The 16,299-nt window shown below is 43.7% G+C and overlaps 1 protein-coding gene across 3 annotated transcripts in view; it reads right to left on the bottom strand.

Annotated features, from left to right (window-relative positions):
- LOC124377092 (NACHT, LRR and PYD domains-containing protein 3-like) overlaps positions 1 to 16,299 on the bottom strand; it is a 68,386-nt gene that overhangs the window by 45,411 nt on the left and 6,676 nt on the right. For all 3 annotated transcript variants that reach the window (XM_046836401.1, XM_046836403.1, XM_046836402.1), the window contains exon 6: positions 663 to 836. In XM_046836401.1, the coding sequence (XP_046692357.1) occupies positions 663 to 836 (174 nt within the window). The remainder of the gene's footprint in view (positions 1 to 662; positions 837 to 16,299) is intronic.

Below are 16,299 nucleotides of genomic sequence, written 5' to 3'. Positions count from 1 at the left end.
TAGCCTTACAAAGATCTGTGTCTTGCAACAATCCTGTCTCTGAGTGCTGCAAGCAATTTCGTTGAACTCATGGCTTGGTTTTGCTCTGATATGCATTGCTTTCTAGAAAGAGGTTTGTGCCTTACCAAATCATGTCAAATAAATTTAATTTACCACAGGTGGACTCTAATCAAGGTGTAGAAACATGTCAACAACGATCAAGAGCAGTATGGTTGCAAAGGCATTACTTATGTACATCCAATATTTCTGTATTTTTATTTATTAATTTTTTATAAATATACAGACTTTTCTAGATTTTCCAGGAAAGGAAATCCATTGCGTAAGGTAACGTTTAGTCCTGTAGATTTGCAGCCACTCCAGCTAATGATTCTGCTATAAAGGCTTAATGCTAATTCAAGTCAAGAGTTATTTTGTCACTTAAAGCAGTCACATACTGATGCAAAGGCAGGAAAACACTTTGTTGTTATAAAACATTTTTTTTAAAGAGAATGTTAGTGTCTATATTTTGTTTTGTGAGAATTTAGTGAGTTCTGATTGTTCTTGTCTGGCTACTACTAATGTGGTCTGTTGACCAAATGGAAGAAAGGGACAGTATTGCCTTCTACACTCCTGAAAGTGTGTGTATGTGTGTGTGTGTATGTGTGTAAAAGTGATTATCTTACTCCAGTGTCTCCAGTGTACAGTGTGGAGTCTCCAGTCCAGCAGAGAGCAGCGTCACTCCTGAATCCTGCAGTTTATTGTTAGTCAGGTTCAGATCTCTCAGTCTGGAGGAGTTTGAACTGAGAACTGAAGATAGAGTTCTACAGCTTTCCTCGGTCAGATTACAGTCGTACATACTGGAGAAACAAAAAGGTAAAACACTGTGAACACAACCATAACACAGCTGAAGTGTAACATGTACAAGAAATGTGTGTTGTTCTGTCCTATGTGTGTTGTTCTGTCATAATATCAGATACAGATGTGGCCATTAAGGTTGCATGTTTCTTCCTGCGGCTTGCCGCATTTCGTCCCGCGAATTCACCAATTCCAGAATCTAAATACGTGTTGTTCTTTGCAGAATAGCCCCCAAATGGCACGTGGAACAAAATACTGCATCAACAGGCCAGACCAAATTGCCCATAAACACTTTTATAATTCATCAAAATAATGTAAGTCTGCATTTAATGTTGTGATTGTGAGAAAACATGCACAATGAAATATAAATAAAATATTAGACTCAAATATTTTATATGTGTCAGGGTGGCGATCACGAAGCGTAAGTAACTCAATCATTGTCTTTAATTGTGAAGTTGTATCCTGAACGAGTCACAGGTGTCTGGAATCAAAGCCGGCAGTGGCAGAGCAAAGACAGCATGACAGCTCCCAAGGGGGGCGTGGCAGGAGGATCCCTGATCTCCTCCAGGGGCGGCACCAGATGCCCCAAACCCACCTATGCCAGGTGGGCCAGGGCACGCAGAGGAAGGCCCCTCCAATTGTCCAGGTTCGAAGGAGACCCGTTTAGCATCGCTGTGGGACAGGGGAAAACCGTAAAAGAGCCCAAGGCAAAGCGGCGCCCTCTGCGGAGGCTTGGAGCAAAGCAACATCCTCTGTAGAGATCTGGAACAGAGCAACGTCCTCTGCAGAGGTCTGAAGCTGAACGATGCCCTCGGTGGAGTTCAGAGGTGGAGCGACGTTCTTGGTGGAGTCCAGAGACCAAGCAAAGCCCACGATGGCATTCGGAGGCTGAGTCATGCCTTCTGCGGGAGTTTGAAGTAGACCTTGGGGTATGACGGCATCCGCGGCAGATCTCGAGTGTTTCGACATCTTGGAGGGAGTTTTGAGGTGCGACAGCCCACTTGAAGGGACTTGGGAGTGCCTTCTAGTCTCCAGAGCAACCCTGAGGAGAGACGTCGCCTGAAGAGGAACTCTGAGATGTGATGTTGTCTGGAGAGGGACTCGGAGGCGTGACGTCACCTTTAGGTCTTGGTCTACGTCGTCACCCTCGAAAATGCTTTTGGGCAAAACATCACCATCAGAGATGTTGCCTTCAGGGGAACTTGTGGACGAGACGTCACCTTCAGGGGATCTTGCGGACGAGACTTTGCCTTCAGGGTAACTTGGGGACAAGACGTCCCCTTCAGGGAAACTTGGGGCGAGCCTTCACCTTCAGGGAAACTTGGGGGCGAGCCGTCGCCCTGTGGGGAACAACGTCCCAACGACGGCCAGGCAGCGGTATGACATCCCCGTTGTGGCCAGGCAGCGGTACAACGTTCCTCTCATGGCCAAGCGGCGGTACGACGTCCCCGTTGCGGCTAGGTGGGGGTTCAACCTCGACGGACGCTGGAGCGGAGCGGCACCCTAGGCGGAACACCGGAGCGGAGTGGCACCTTCGGATGCCCTGAACTGCTTCCGGTGACGTAGCTTCCTGTGTTTGACTTGTTTGCCGCGAGTTCCGTGTTTGTTTTTCTCTTATCGTTTTCAAACTTTACTATCTACCTACCTATCTATCCATTTTTTCTCTTTTAATAATCCTAAATTGTTGTTGTCTTCCTGACTTGTGCCTGTAGTCAGTTAACTCGACTATCACTAGTGTTGTCTATATTCATTGCCTCTCGCTCATATCTCTGTATATTAACTCTCTTCGTGATTGTGAGCACTATGCCGGCTGTGTGTCTGACTTTGAGCTCAGGTGAGGACTCTTTCGAGTTGCAAACAGTGGAGTTGGAGATGAAGGCTTTGGAGAAACAAATTCGCGAGCTGCATGCAAAGTATGCCCAGCTGCGAGAGCGGAAAGCGGCGCTGGAAACATCCCAGGCGGACGCGCACTTGTCCCAGGTAAATTCTCGGGTTGAATCTAAAGCTCTCAGCACCTCAACTCCACGTGTTTCTCTGCCCAGGCTCAGCGCACCTACAACGTGGCCCGCCCAGGTATTGTTCACTCCGGCACCGGTGCACCACGGACCTTGGATGTGGCAGCAGCAGAAGCCGCGAGCCAAGCCCTGGTCAAGGACGTCTCCCCCGCCACCACCGACCTTCGAGATCTCGACTGAAAACCCCTGCGCCCCTCTCCGCGAGACGGAACGCGATACCATGATTCTCTGAGATTCCATCGTCCGGCATGTCCGCACTACCGGAGCTAAAGTTAAGGTGCACACTTGCTGTTCTCCTGTGCCCGTGTTCTCGATGTCGCTGCGCAGGTACTCACTATCCTGAGCGAGAATTTCGCAGCGGTTGTTCTCCATGCCGGAACGAACGACACCAGGCTGAGGCAAACGGAGATCTTAAAGAGGTTTCTCCATTAGGACCTGTCTCTATCAGGTTCCTGGTGGAGACAGTACGCAGCACATCGCCCACATCAAGGATCATTGTGTCAGGACCTCTTCCCACTTACCAGCGAGGGGCTGAGAAGTTTAGTAAACTTTTATCACTAAATTAATGGTTACAGTCATGGTCCCGAGAGCACAAACTTCTCTTTGTTAATAACTGGAACTGTTTCTGGGAGCGTCCTGGGTTCTTCCGCTGTCGGAACTCAGAACCCGTCTCTGAGCAGACACATCACGAGTGGATTCTTTGTTTCAGTTAAATCCCAATGTAGCACTTTTAACCTAATAAAATACAATGAAATGGACCTCAAAAGCCAATGAAGAATCTTCAGTCTTGGATGAGAAAGAGCAAAAACTTCTTTATTCCAGACATGTTCTGATGAGCCCATAGAAGGTGGTCACTTCATCACATCAAAATGATCAAGCGCACACACACATTGCACACACTCATTCTTATACCCTGGTGTTACATGACACCTTTATTTTTTCCTATTTTCTTCATCCTAGCAAAGTCCCCTTCCTGGGATTCCATATTTGGGTTTTCCTGTTCCCCCATTACCCTTATTTACGGCCTACAACTTATACAGTATACAACTTTCACCCCCTCTGGTACAGCCAGGCACCGCTTCCTCCTGCTTTCAGGTTTTTATGCGTGGACAACCATTTTGTGGCCTACTTTATCTTCCCTACATCTACTCTGTGTAAGTGTTTTGCTTTTAAAATGCTATTTGCTATTCCGTTTTTATTAAATCAAGCTATATTATTTTACTTAAATTGTCTATTTGTATATGTTTAACTACATTATTCTACGTGGTTATGTTAGTGTCTCGGTCATACTTCATTTATACTATCTGAACTGACTGTTGCATAATGTATCTAGCTTCACAACTATAATGATTGTAAGCTTATTACTTTTGTTGTTACATGCACATATTAGTTGTATGTTTTTAGTTATTGTGATCTCTGTTTGTTTCTTTTATTCAGCTCCAACTTACAGACATCCTGGGACATCTCTTAGGAGCATTCTTCACTAAAAGCATCGTAAATCTCACCTCTTCTCTGCACAATAAACATGCTTAAGCCTTGTATGTTGTTCTTTCTTGTCTATCCAACACACTCATAACACCAGTCAGACTCTACTCTACTCTATTAAAATCTGATCGCTATTGTGAATTACACTCCAAGTACATAGACTACATGAGACTGATTAAAACACATAAGCTAAAATAGGTTTTAATCAAGCTGTTTCTATTGTATCTAATAGGTACCATACTAATTATTAGGTCAATTTATTGGATGGATATTAGTTGGATTAAAACACACTCTAGATAGGATTATTTCATACATTTTTCTCGACACCCCCCTGATGGCCTTCACCCCAGCAGAGTTGGAGCAGTAGTGCTATCAGATAACATCTCTAGGATACTTCACACCATCTGGCTGGTAAGACATCAGGAAATCCTCAACTATGAGAACATTTATACAACAAACCAAATAGTTACAAGTTCACACACAGCCCAGTTTATAGAAACCGTATCTATTCCTCGTGTAGTAAAACCAAGAAGTAAATACACAAGATCCAGAAATAATCTTATTGCAGTTACAACTGAAAAATGCCAGATAAACCACCACCAAAAAGTTCTAAAGTTTGGTCTTTTAAACATTAGATCACTTGCACCCAAAGCACTGATTATAAATGAGATGATCACAGAGAATAATTTCGATGCACTCTGTCTCACTGAGACCTGGATTAAACCAGGTGATTATATGGGTCTAAACGAGTCGACACCGTCAGGATATGATTATAAGCATGAGCCGCGTCAGACTGGTCGGGGTTGGGGGGGGGTTGTAGGAACCATTTATAGTGCCTCTCTTAATGTTATTCAGAGATTAGGATTCAGATTTAAATCATTTGAAGTGCTCGTTCTTAAAATTGTACTTTCAGACATACATAGAAAACTCGCTCTGGTCACCGTGTACAGACCCCCAGGGCCCTACGCTGATTTTCTTCAAGAGTTTGCTTGTTTTCTTTCAGATCTTTTGATCAATTTTGATAAAGTGCTGCTTGTAGGAGATTTTAATATTCATGTAGATGATGTAAACGATGCTCTAGGACAGGGGTGGCCAACCCGCGGCTCGCGAGCCGCATGCGGCTCTTTGGCTGGTTTCATGCGGCTCTTACGTTCATATCGATTTTTGTGTGTTTGATTTTTAATGTGTGTGTTCGCTTTGCTTGAGTTCAATACGGTATTTTAAGACTTAAATGAGCTTGCCCCTACTGGGAAACTTTGCGGTATATCAGACCTTGGAATGAGGCCAATCATAAATTACAGGGATGCACCGAGAATTCTGGGAAATACCTAAATCAGCGAAACAACACGTCAGAAACACAATTGTAATGACGCAATAAAAAAGTGCAGCAGCACACAGTTAGCTGAATAAGAGCAACATGTGTGCGGTGTGCGGAGAGCGATTTACAAAACATGCAATGCTGAAATTTCAAGAGGGGGGGTATCTGCAAAGAGTTTCTCCAAGTCGGGTTTAATTTATCACCTGAAATCCAAACATCCCGATTGCCTTCTAAATATGAGAAGAACGCGGCGCAGAACAGTAAAGTGAATCCGAGCATGCGCACTCCGTCTGTAGAGGACGTTTTTAAAAAGGCAGGAAAGTTTTCAGTGATGTGCCGAGGCAAAAGGCATAACACAAAGAATTATGGATTTCATTGCCATCTAAATTTAATTTTTATTTCGGTGCATCCCTAAAATATTATCGTTGGTGTGGCCCTCTGACACAATTCAGGTTTCTCATGTGGCCCCTTGTAAAAATTAATTGCCCCCCCCGTGGTATATTCATCTCACGCACATGCGCATTTGACAAAAATACCGTATTAAGTCCTTGTTTTCTACCCTGAAACACGTGAAATCAAAGCATCGATCTGTTCTGACTGACACACACGTGAAATAATTGCAGATTTGAAGGGGATTGTTCAAGGCAAGAAATGCCAAAAGTCCCACTAAGTAACATGCATAATAAAAGAAAAACACTATTGTAAATGATTATATTTTTGTTTGTGGACTTGGTTAAACAGAGTTTGTGTGTGTGAGACAGTGCACACAATGTTCATTGTTGAAAATGACTGTCCTGTAGGAGTCAATTTCTGTCATTATGTTGGTGTGTGACGGTGTGTGTGTGTGTGTGTGTGTAAGAGGAAGGGATGGGTGATGTTCATGTGTGCCCATGTGTATGATGTGGCTCTTTGCGGTAACACGGTCAAAAATGTGGCTCTCGGTCTCTGACTGGTTGGCCACCGCTGCTCTAGGATTATCATTTATGGACTTATTAAACTCTTTTGGGGCTAAACAAAACGTCACCGGACCAACTCACCGCTTTAACCACACACTAGACTTAATAATATCCCACGGAGCAGACGTCATTGAGATAGATATCTTACCTCTGAGTGATGACATCACAGACCATTACCTCATACTGTACACACTACCGGTAGAGCAGATTAGCCGTGTTGCACCATGTTATCGACCTGGTAGGACTATTGTTCCAACCACTAAGGACAGATTCATAAATAACCTGCCTGATTTATCTCAATTTCACACTAAACCCATAACTGATAATAATCTTGATGAAATGGTTAACAACATAGATCTTATCCTCACTAGCACATTAGACACCGTTACCAACATCCGGTTAAAAAAGGTTAGAGAACCTGCACCTGCACCTTGGTATAATAGTCATACGCATGCCCTCAAGAGAACAGCACGTAATCTGGAGAGAAAATGGAGGAAAACTAAATTGGAGGTATTTAGAATCGCGTATAAAGACAGTATGCTCAGCTACAGACAGGCGCTAAAAGCTGCTAGAGCTGAACACCTGAGCAAACTCATAGAAAATAACAAAAACAATCCCAGGTTCCTTTTCAGTACAGTAGCTAAACTAACTACAAATCAGGGATCTGAAAAAGTGTTCCATCACAGTTTAGTAGTGAGGACTTGAATTTCTTGACTGAAAAACTAGATAACATTAGAAAAGCAATTGTGGCGGTCCAACCTCTGACAGCATCTCCTGAAAGAATTTTACCTTCAACTCCACAACTACACTGTTTTACATGTACAGGACAGGAAGAGCTGTATGATGTTATTATCAAAGCTAAATCAACAACATGTCAGTTAGATCCAATTCCAACTAATCTACTAACACTAGAATTACTGACTTTTTATTTTCTGGTGCACATCCAGAGGTGTAATTCACCCCTGCTGAGTTGTTCGCAGTTCTTCAGCTTGATTCTCCTCCTGCTTTTGTTGTGCAAACCACCCAACACCTGTGAGGCCTGGCACATTTGCATTTGTTTACTGAGACTGAGAGAGCCTAGTGAGTTCAGGAGACCCACGAGAGCTTGAATTTAGAGCTTGAACTAGCAGAGTTGTCTTCAGCTTTACTCTTAAATTCTGCATATCCTTGTAAACGACCCTAAGTTTCGGAGTTCCTCCAGAATGGCCACCTTATCTTCACGGAGTTGCCTAATCTCCTGTGATGTCCTAGGCAGCTTGTCATTGCTTGGTAAACTGTGTGTCTGCCTCTATTGAGCCTGGAGATACAGCCAGTTTTGATCTGTTCACACTCGAAATTCAAGCTCTTGTGGGTCTCCTGAACTCATTAGGCTCTGAGGGAGATGGTGAACTACAGTGTGAACTACCAGTGGCCATTCGACATCGTGCAACCTGTCACTCATCACTGACCATTCAGCAGAGTCACTCAGCACTGACCATTCAGCAGAGTCACTCAGCACTGACCATTCAGCAGAGTCACTCAGCAGTGGCCTTTCAGCATGCATTCTGCATCACGCAACCTACCGAACAGCAGCTAACAGAAGATAGCAAGAATCACCTCATATACGATCAGTCCTATACCCAGTAAAGTTGAGTGTTCTGAATCCTGTACCGTGTTTTGACTGACACGCTGGGGCGAGTACAATCCCCTGATCAGCGTACACCAGATAGTGAAAATCCTAACATTTTGTGCTTCGAGCTGTATAGTAAACCTTCCTAACAATTGGTCTTGATTCTGTCCATTGTGACTATGTATGTAAGGAAGTGGCATTGCATGACTACAGCACAGTGCTGTAAATAAAAGCAGAGCGACCCAGGCGGGACAATCATTTCTTCTTCGCATTTTTGAGAACGCACATCAGGATGGCCTCTGTATCACTGCCACGCAGGAAGAACCTCTCCGCACAACAGGCTTTGGCCTGGCTTCAGGAAATGGACGAAGCAGACTCTGATTGAGGAGAGATTTCATTTGTCCAGCAGGCCACTGATACCTCCTAAGAAGAATCCTAAAAGGAGACGGAACAAGAACCCAACATGCCTCCATGGAAGATCCACCGTGGTACTGGGAAGCCCTGTCTAAACCAGACGGCAAAAGACGGCACTGTGTGGGTAGAGGAGGACATTGGAATGGTCCAAGCTGGACCCACAGAGTCTGCTAATGTTTGTCATGGCCATAATACATATGATATTTATATAAACCCATTTAGAGTGAGGTTCATGTAAATTTACTATTCTCTATTTGTTTATCTTTCGACAGCGTAAAATTACAAGCGTGCTTCAAAGCTTTCTTTGCCTGTTAGACATGGGAATACTGCCGACCATCAGTGCAGTGCACGGTCCATCAAGCCCGCAGAACAGAGCCGGACTGCCAGTAATCAATTTTGGTGCCAGTAATCAAAGAGACAATGCCCCGAGATAGATTCATTTCAATTATGCAACACCTTCGATTTGATGACAAGGACATGCGGGCAAAATGGGTGAAAACAAATTTGCTGCGACCTCCGACATCTGGACACGCTTTAACAAGAACTGTGCTGAGAGTTTCACTCCAGGAGAACACATGACCATAGATATACAGCTGAATCTACCAAGGTTCGTTGTCCATGCACACAGTATATCGCAACCAAGCCAGACAAATTTGGGATCAAGTTCTGGATGGCCACGGATTTGGAGACCAAATATGTCTGCAATGCATCTCCTTACTTGGGAAAGGACCCCAGTCGTCAGAAGGGAGAGTGGCTGGCAGAGAACATGGTCATGAATCTGATTAAGCCATTTTTGGATGATGGGAGAAATGTCACGAAGGACAATTTCTTTACTTCACTGTCACTGTCACACAGACTGCTGCAGCGCAAAACAATGCTACTGGGCACAGTGAATAAAGTCCAGCGTGAACTTTCTCAACTTGCAAAAGACACTGCACGTCGAGAGGTAATCTCCACTAGAGTGCTTAGAAGTGGCAGTGTCTGCTTGACAATTCATTCACCTAAAAAAAACAAGACTGTGTGTTCTATTGCACCAAGACGTCACGTGACAATCGGTGACGGTATAAAGAGGAAACCCAACACGATAACAGACTATAACCACATAAACGTATGTGAATGTGTGATTAATTTTACACCAGTGCTACAATGTTTTCTGATGTGTACTATACAGGCCTATAGAAAAAAGCACATATATTTTTATGACTCTCTCTCTCTGCAAATGTGCCAGGCCTCACAGGTAATTGGTGTGTTTGCACAACAAAAGCAGGAGAACAATGGAGCTGCAGGCCTGTGAAAATCTCAGCAGAGGTGCTACTAGGTGTGAGGTCCAGGGAATTTACGCAAATTTGCACAGGTTTAGTAAAAATAGTTCTAAAGGAAGTGTTATATACAACTGGTGAGCCTCTTCTCAATATTATTAACTCCTCACTATCTTTAGGTCATGTCCCTAAATCCCTCAAGCTAGCAGTTATTAAGCCGCTCATTAAAAAACCTAATCTGGATCCAAACACGCTAATAAGGTCTAAATACAGACCTATTTCAAATCTCCCATTTATGTCTAAGATTTTAGAAAAGATTGTCGCTGCCCAGTTCTGTTCCTACTTTCAAAAGAACAATATCTTTGAAGAGTTTCAGTCAGGTTTTAGGCCCCATCATAGCACAGAAAATGCCCTAGTTAAAATCACAAATGACCTGTTTTTAGCTTCAGACCAAGGCTTCATCTCGCTGTTAGTTTCACTAGATCTTAGTGCTGTGTTCGACACTATAGATCATGATCTTTTCCTAGATCGCTTACAGAATTACATCGGCATTCAGGGACAGGCATTAAGCTGGTTTAAATCCTACCTGTCCAATCATTACCATTTTGTAGATTTAAATGTAAAGCTTTCCAGGCTAATGCTAGTGAACTATGGCGTGCCACAAGGTTCAGTTCTAGGACCCCTGCTCTTCACAATATACATGCTTCCCTTAGGAAATATTATTAGAAGGCATGGAATTAGCTTCCATTGTTATGCTGATGATACTCAGCTATATATCTCATCTAAACCAGGCGATACAGCTCAATTAACCCGGATAACTGAGTGTGTTAAGGAAATAAGAGATTGCATAACTTTCTATTTTTAAATTCTGATAAGACAGAGATTTTGCTCATACGCCCACAAACTAGTATACAGAAGCTCCAGCATTTCAACCTGCGTTTAGACGGATGTTCTGTAACTACTAGTTCAACAGTAAAAGATCTGGGAGTTATTTTAGACAGCAACTTATCTTTTTAAAATCATATCAACCAAGTTACAAAAACAGCTTCTTCCACCTTAGAAATATTTCTAAACTAAGAAACATGTTGTCTATATCTGATGCAGAGAAGCTCGTCCATGCTTTCATGACCTCCAGAATAGATTATTGTGATGCATTACTAGGTGGATGTCCTGTGTCACTAACAAACAAGCTTCAGTTAGTCCAGAATGCGGCAGCAAGAGTTCTTACTAGGTCAAGAAAATATGATCATATAACCCCAATCTTATCGTCCCTACACTGGCTTCCTGTTAAGTTTCGAAACTACTGCTACTCACTTATAAAGCACTAAATGGTTTGGCTCCCATGTTTCTCTCCAGTCTTCCAACACACTACAATCCATCACGCTCCCTAAAATCTCAAAACTCTGGGCTTCTTGTAGTTCCTAGAATAGCAAAGTCCACTAAAGGCGGTAGAGCATTCTCACATTTAGCTCCCAAACTTTGGAATAGTCTTCTCGACAGTGTTTGGGGCTCAGACACACTCACCCAGTTTAAGTGCAGATTAAAAACATATCTTTTTAGCAAACACATAACACGTCTCACATCATAACCTTGTGCTCCATATTGTTGAAAGCTCTGTATTGTTGAAAGATTTATGATCAAACTCTTGATGTCACCCAGATGAGGATGGGTTCCCCTTTTGAGTCTGGTTCCTCTCAAGGTTTCTTCCTCATAACATCTAAGGGAGTTTTTCCTTGCCACAGTCGCCACGGCTTGCTCATCAGGGACAAATGCACACCATTCACCATCACTGTTGATTTGTGTAAAGCTGCTTTGAGACAATGTCTGTTGTGAAAAGTGCTATACAAATAAACTTGACTTGACTTGGCTCCAGAACATCTGATCACATGCACATTATCAACTTGTGCTGTTAATATCATGAACAGCAGCTAATTGCTCTCCACTGCTTCTCTTTCTCTCCCCATCCCAAGGCTTCCTGAGGGATAAATGCACACCATTCACCTTGACTGTTGGTTTTTGTAAAGCTGCTTTGAGACAATGTCTGTTGTGAAAAGCGCTTTAGAAATAAACTTGACTTGACTTGACTCGGCTGAACACTGGACCGGAGCGGAAACTCGTGGAAACTCTGTGGCAGAGCCGAGCACTTGTGGAAACTCTGTGGCGAAGCCACGCAGTCGTGAAAACTCAGGGGAACTTGGGGACGAGACGTCGCCTCCAGAAGAACTTGGGGGTGAGACGTCGCCTTCAGGGAAACTTGGGGGCCTGTGGGGATCCTGAAGGCTAGCCGTCGCCCTGTGGGGAACCTGAAGGCGAGCCAATGTCCTCTTCGCGGCCAGGCGGCGGTACGACATCCCTCTCATGGCCGGGCAGAGGAACGCCGTCCCCGTTGTGGCCAGGTGGCGGTACGACATCCCTAACATGGCCAGGCATCAGTACGACGTCCCCGTTGCGGCCACAGGAACACTGGAGCGGAAACTCGTGGAAACTCTGTGGCGGAGCGCTTTCAGACTCGAGGGGGCTGTAGTGAAGATCCACCGTAACCATCCGAAAAATCCCCAAAAGACCCCTGATGAAGTCGGCGAATGAGGCAAAATCACCTTTTTTTAAGCTCCAGAGCATGCTGGCTCTAAAGAGAGCATCACCAGACAGGAGGGAAATACAGAAAGCAATCTTGGCTCGTTCGGAGGGGAATTGGGAAAAACTAATCTCCACATACTGGCCCACGCTCCGTAGGAATCCGCCCAATTCAGTCCTCTCACCGGAGAAACGAGCCGGGAATCCCCTCGTGGTCTCGGAGGGGTGTGGTGCAGCCGCCATTGCATGATCCGGCTTTGGTGAGTCTGCGAGGAGCAGCACGGAGCTCCTGGGGGAAATCCAAAGCTGGGTTCGGCTGCCGTTCCATCGCGGTAGGGATCGCGGTAGGGATCGCGGTAGGGTGAAGTTTTTCTGTCAGGGTGGTGATCACGAAGCGGAAATGGAAGTAACTCAATCATTGTCTTTAATTGTGATAGACACACACACAGAAGTCAGAGAGTTACGACTGTCATATGGGTTTGGTCCGTAACGCGGTGATAATCCACAGAGCGGAGATGATCCACAGAGATAATCCACAGACTGGAAGTAATCCAAGGAGGAACCAGTGGGAAAGGCTGGCGGTCGAGGATCCACAAGATCACCAGCATGACCTTCAAGAACCGACAGCCTGTGACTCAAGAACGTGAGTGTATATAGTTGTATCCTTAACGAGTCACAGGTGTCCGGAATCAAAGCCGGCAGCGGCAGAGCGATGGCAGTGTGACAGCTACCGAGGGGGGCGTGGCAGGTGGATCCCTGACAATATGGTAATACTGAAATAAAAAAAATCTATTTACACATGAGTGCATAAGTGTAAACAGATTATTATTAGATTTGTTAACAGTTTATTGCACTGCATGGTATTCGGGAGATTATGTATACAGAAGGATACACAACTATTAATGTATTATATTTAAAAAAGCAATGTATATTTAAATTGATTCTGTCAGCTCGCTTGAGCACTTTTGGCATTGCCGCTTCCACCCCCTAGGAACCGCCCCTTGCAACCTGCCATATGGAAATGGCGTCCATCTTACAAACATATACAGATGTGGCTATAAAAAATGTGCATCAGGGGAAAACGGATCCCATGATGGACACCCCCCAACCCACCAACAAGGACACAATTAAAGGGTTACTAAAAACAGTACTTCGGGTTGGATGGGAAAACAGAGTCTGTTCTGGCTGCTTTGTGGGGGTTTTGTCTTTAAAAATCTCTACTAATGTCTCTCTTCAGGTTGGAGAGTGTCGTTGTTGGTGGGTTTGAGAGGGTGAAGGGGTTTGAGGTGTTCAGCTGTGTAGAGGCCCTCCCCCTGCTGTAGCGGGGGAGGTGAAGTTGATGAGATGAAGCTGTGGTGTTGTTGGGGATGATATTCAAGCTGTCCCATTATCTTTCAAAAAGAAAGTAATCCTTATCCAGGCTGTTGGCAACACAACAGGTTTGGAGAGCTTTGATTTCTGTGTGTATGCAGGGATTAGATGGACCATGACGCTGTCAAATATCTGGATCAAGTAATTTGTTTGTGATTACTGATCAGGGTGGTTGCATTGAATGTGGCTGATTCACCAAAACGAAGCGGTACATAAGACTTGTTTTTTTGGACTACGCTTTAATAGAAGGACAAGATTTCTTGCAATTATTTATGGGTATATATATATTTTTATGTCATTACACTGAAGGGCTGTTGCTGTAAATTGGTCGAGGAGACTGAATAAATTCATATTTTATACAATAGGATACCAGTGCTGGGGTGGCAGATGTAGTGGCAATAAAACTAATTCCTCCCGTCTTCGTTTTGCCAAAAAGCTCCATGTTGTGGTTTGCTCTTAAAAGCTGGAATACTGCCAGCAGCAGCACAGAGTCCAGATTACCAGACCAACATTAAAAAATCCTATAAACTTAATAACACAATATAAACCATACAGTAATGTTGAATCACCCATAGCAAACATGTAAAAACTATTAATAACGAAATAATTAATATTTTATTTGTCTTTAAACTGTACATACACAATATACTAAAATAAATTTCAGTTCCCAAGCTCCATATCTCCACCTGCATATTATTAGCTGAGGTAAACGCTAGAAGTGGGAATAAAACACGACTGTCTCCCACTGTCAATGTACTTCATGTGCCAAAGAACTTCACGAAGTGCTGCATTTTGCCACAGCAAGTAGTGGGATCTGTTTTCCCCAACGTGCATTCTTAATGGCCACATGTGTTTGTCTCTAATCATTACTAAGACAATGTTGGAATAATGATCTGTTTTTTAACATTCAATAGTAAAATGAAAATAATTCTGTTATAAAAGTTTGGCAGTAAAGTCTGTACACCAGATTTCTATGGTTTTAAATAACCAAGATGCGACTGAGGTGAATTACTACAGAGACAGAAGAAGTGAAAAACTGTGCAAATGCTGACGGTACCACAATTAACATCACAGAATCTAAAGATGTATTTTGCTTTTAAATATACAAATATGGCATTATGATGCCACAGCCATCCATCATCCAACAGAGAAACACAAAAGAGTTACATTATCTTTGGCACTTAGAAAGAGGTGAAGAGTATGGGTTTGAATGTAGGCATATTCTCTCTCCCATTACAACTATATAATATATAATAACACATATAATATATAAAAACTATAATACAACTATCTGTTTTAGCAGACTTTAATGAGCTCATGAATGCAAGAAAGCATTGAAAGCGTTTTTTTCTCCAAGTTCTGTTGATGCACATGAGAAACATAATTAGTTAGTAATGTGAAACCTACATAACCTACACGAACCAGAAATGCATGACTAAGTTGTGTCAATCTCAAACAGTGGTGGTAGGGTGGGCTCTGGAATCTGAAATCAGCTGGCTTCCTTTACAATCACTCTTCCTATTCTACCTAAAACAATTTCCAAAATATATCTCTAATCCATCCTAACCCTAACCATGACTCCTTGGACTCTGCCACTGGCACTTTAATCAACCATAGCCCTCCTTTGCCCCCTGACTACTAAACCCAAAAAAACTTTTAATCCCATCCACTGTCAGAAGTGTTACCCAGCTATCACTTAGAACGTCCCCAGGTCACATGTGTAAGGAGTTTTCCTCACTTCAGATGTGGTTAGACAGAGCACCTGGTCACTGAGAGAAGGGGGTGGTCTTCCTCGCCGCCATGTTGTTCTGCACCTCTGCCGCCATGTTGTTCTGATGTAGTCCAATTTATTGTCCAGGGAGCAGACATTTACCAGAAGAAGAGATGGTAGAGCAGGCTGGCTAGGGTTAGCTTTAGCCTAGCACCAGCCCCGACTCACTTTCTGCCCTTCTGCTTCCTTGCACAGCGCTTTCGATTCCCCCTACTCCATCCATCCGCCGCAGGTGACACCGAGATCTGGAGGTCTGAGGTCGCATAGCTTCTGCCACAAATCATCATTTATTGTGTTGTTTAAATTGTTTCTGTGTTCCTGGAGTGTTCGGCGGTGGTACACACGGACACCGGTTGTTCCGATGTCTATATGTTGTGTAAGGCGTGCTACAAAGTGAATGTAGCACCAATATGGGTCCGAAGAGGCCGCTGCGAGCTACTGCTGTGCCGCCACCTTGGACCTATCTTAAGTTTGTAAGCTAAGGAAACAGTGTTGATTTATTCATTGATAATGACTCAAAGCACTTTTTTTTTGTTTACGTTGTTCTGGATAAGGCCTTCTTCATTGGATTTTGTGCACATGAGGCAAATGAATGAAAAAATGTATTTAATCACTGATCTTCCCTAGTTCCCATCCTATGGCACTCGCAATCCAGGATGTAGGGATATGAGTGGAAAAATCACAAATAGATGA

This window comes from Silurus meridionalis, chromosome 23 (genome assembly GCF_014805685.1).
Source record: "Silurus meridionalis isolate SWU-2019-XX chromosome 23, ASM1480568v1, whole genome shotgun sequence".
Classification (NCBI taxonomy): Eukaryota; Metazoa; Chordata; class Actinopteri; order Siluriformes; family Siluridae; genus Silurus; species Silurus meridionalis.
This window is presented reverse-complemented; position numbering and strand designations above follow the sequence as displayed.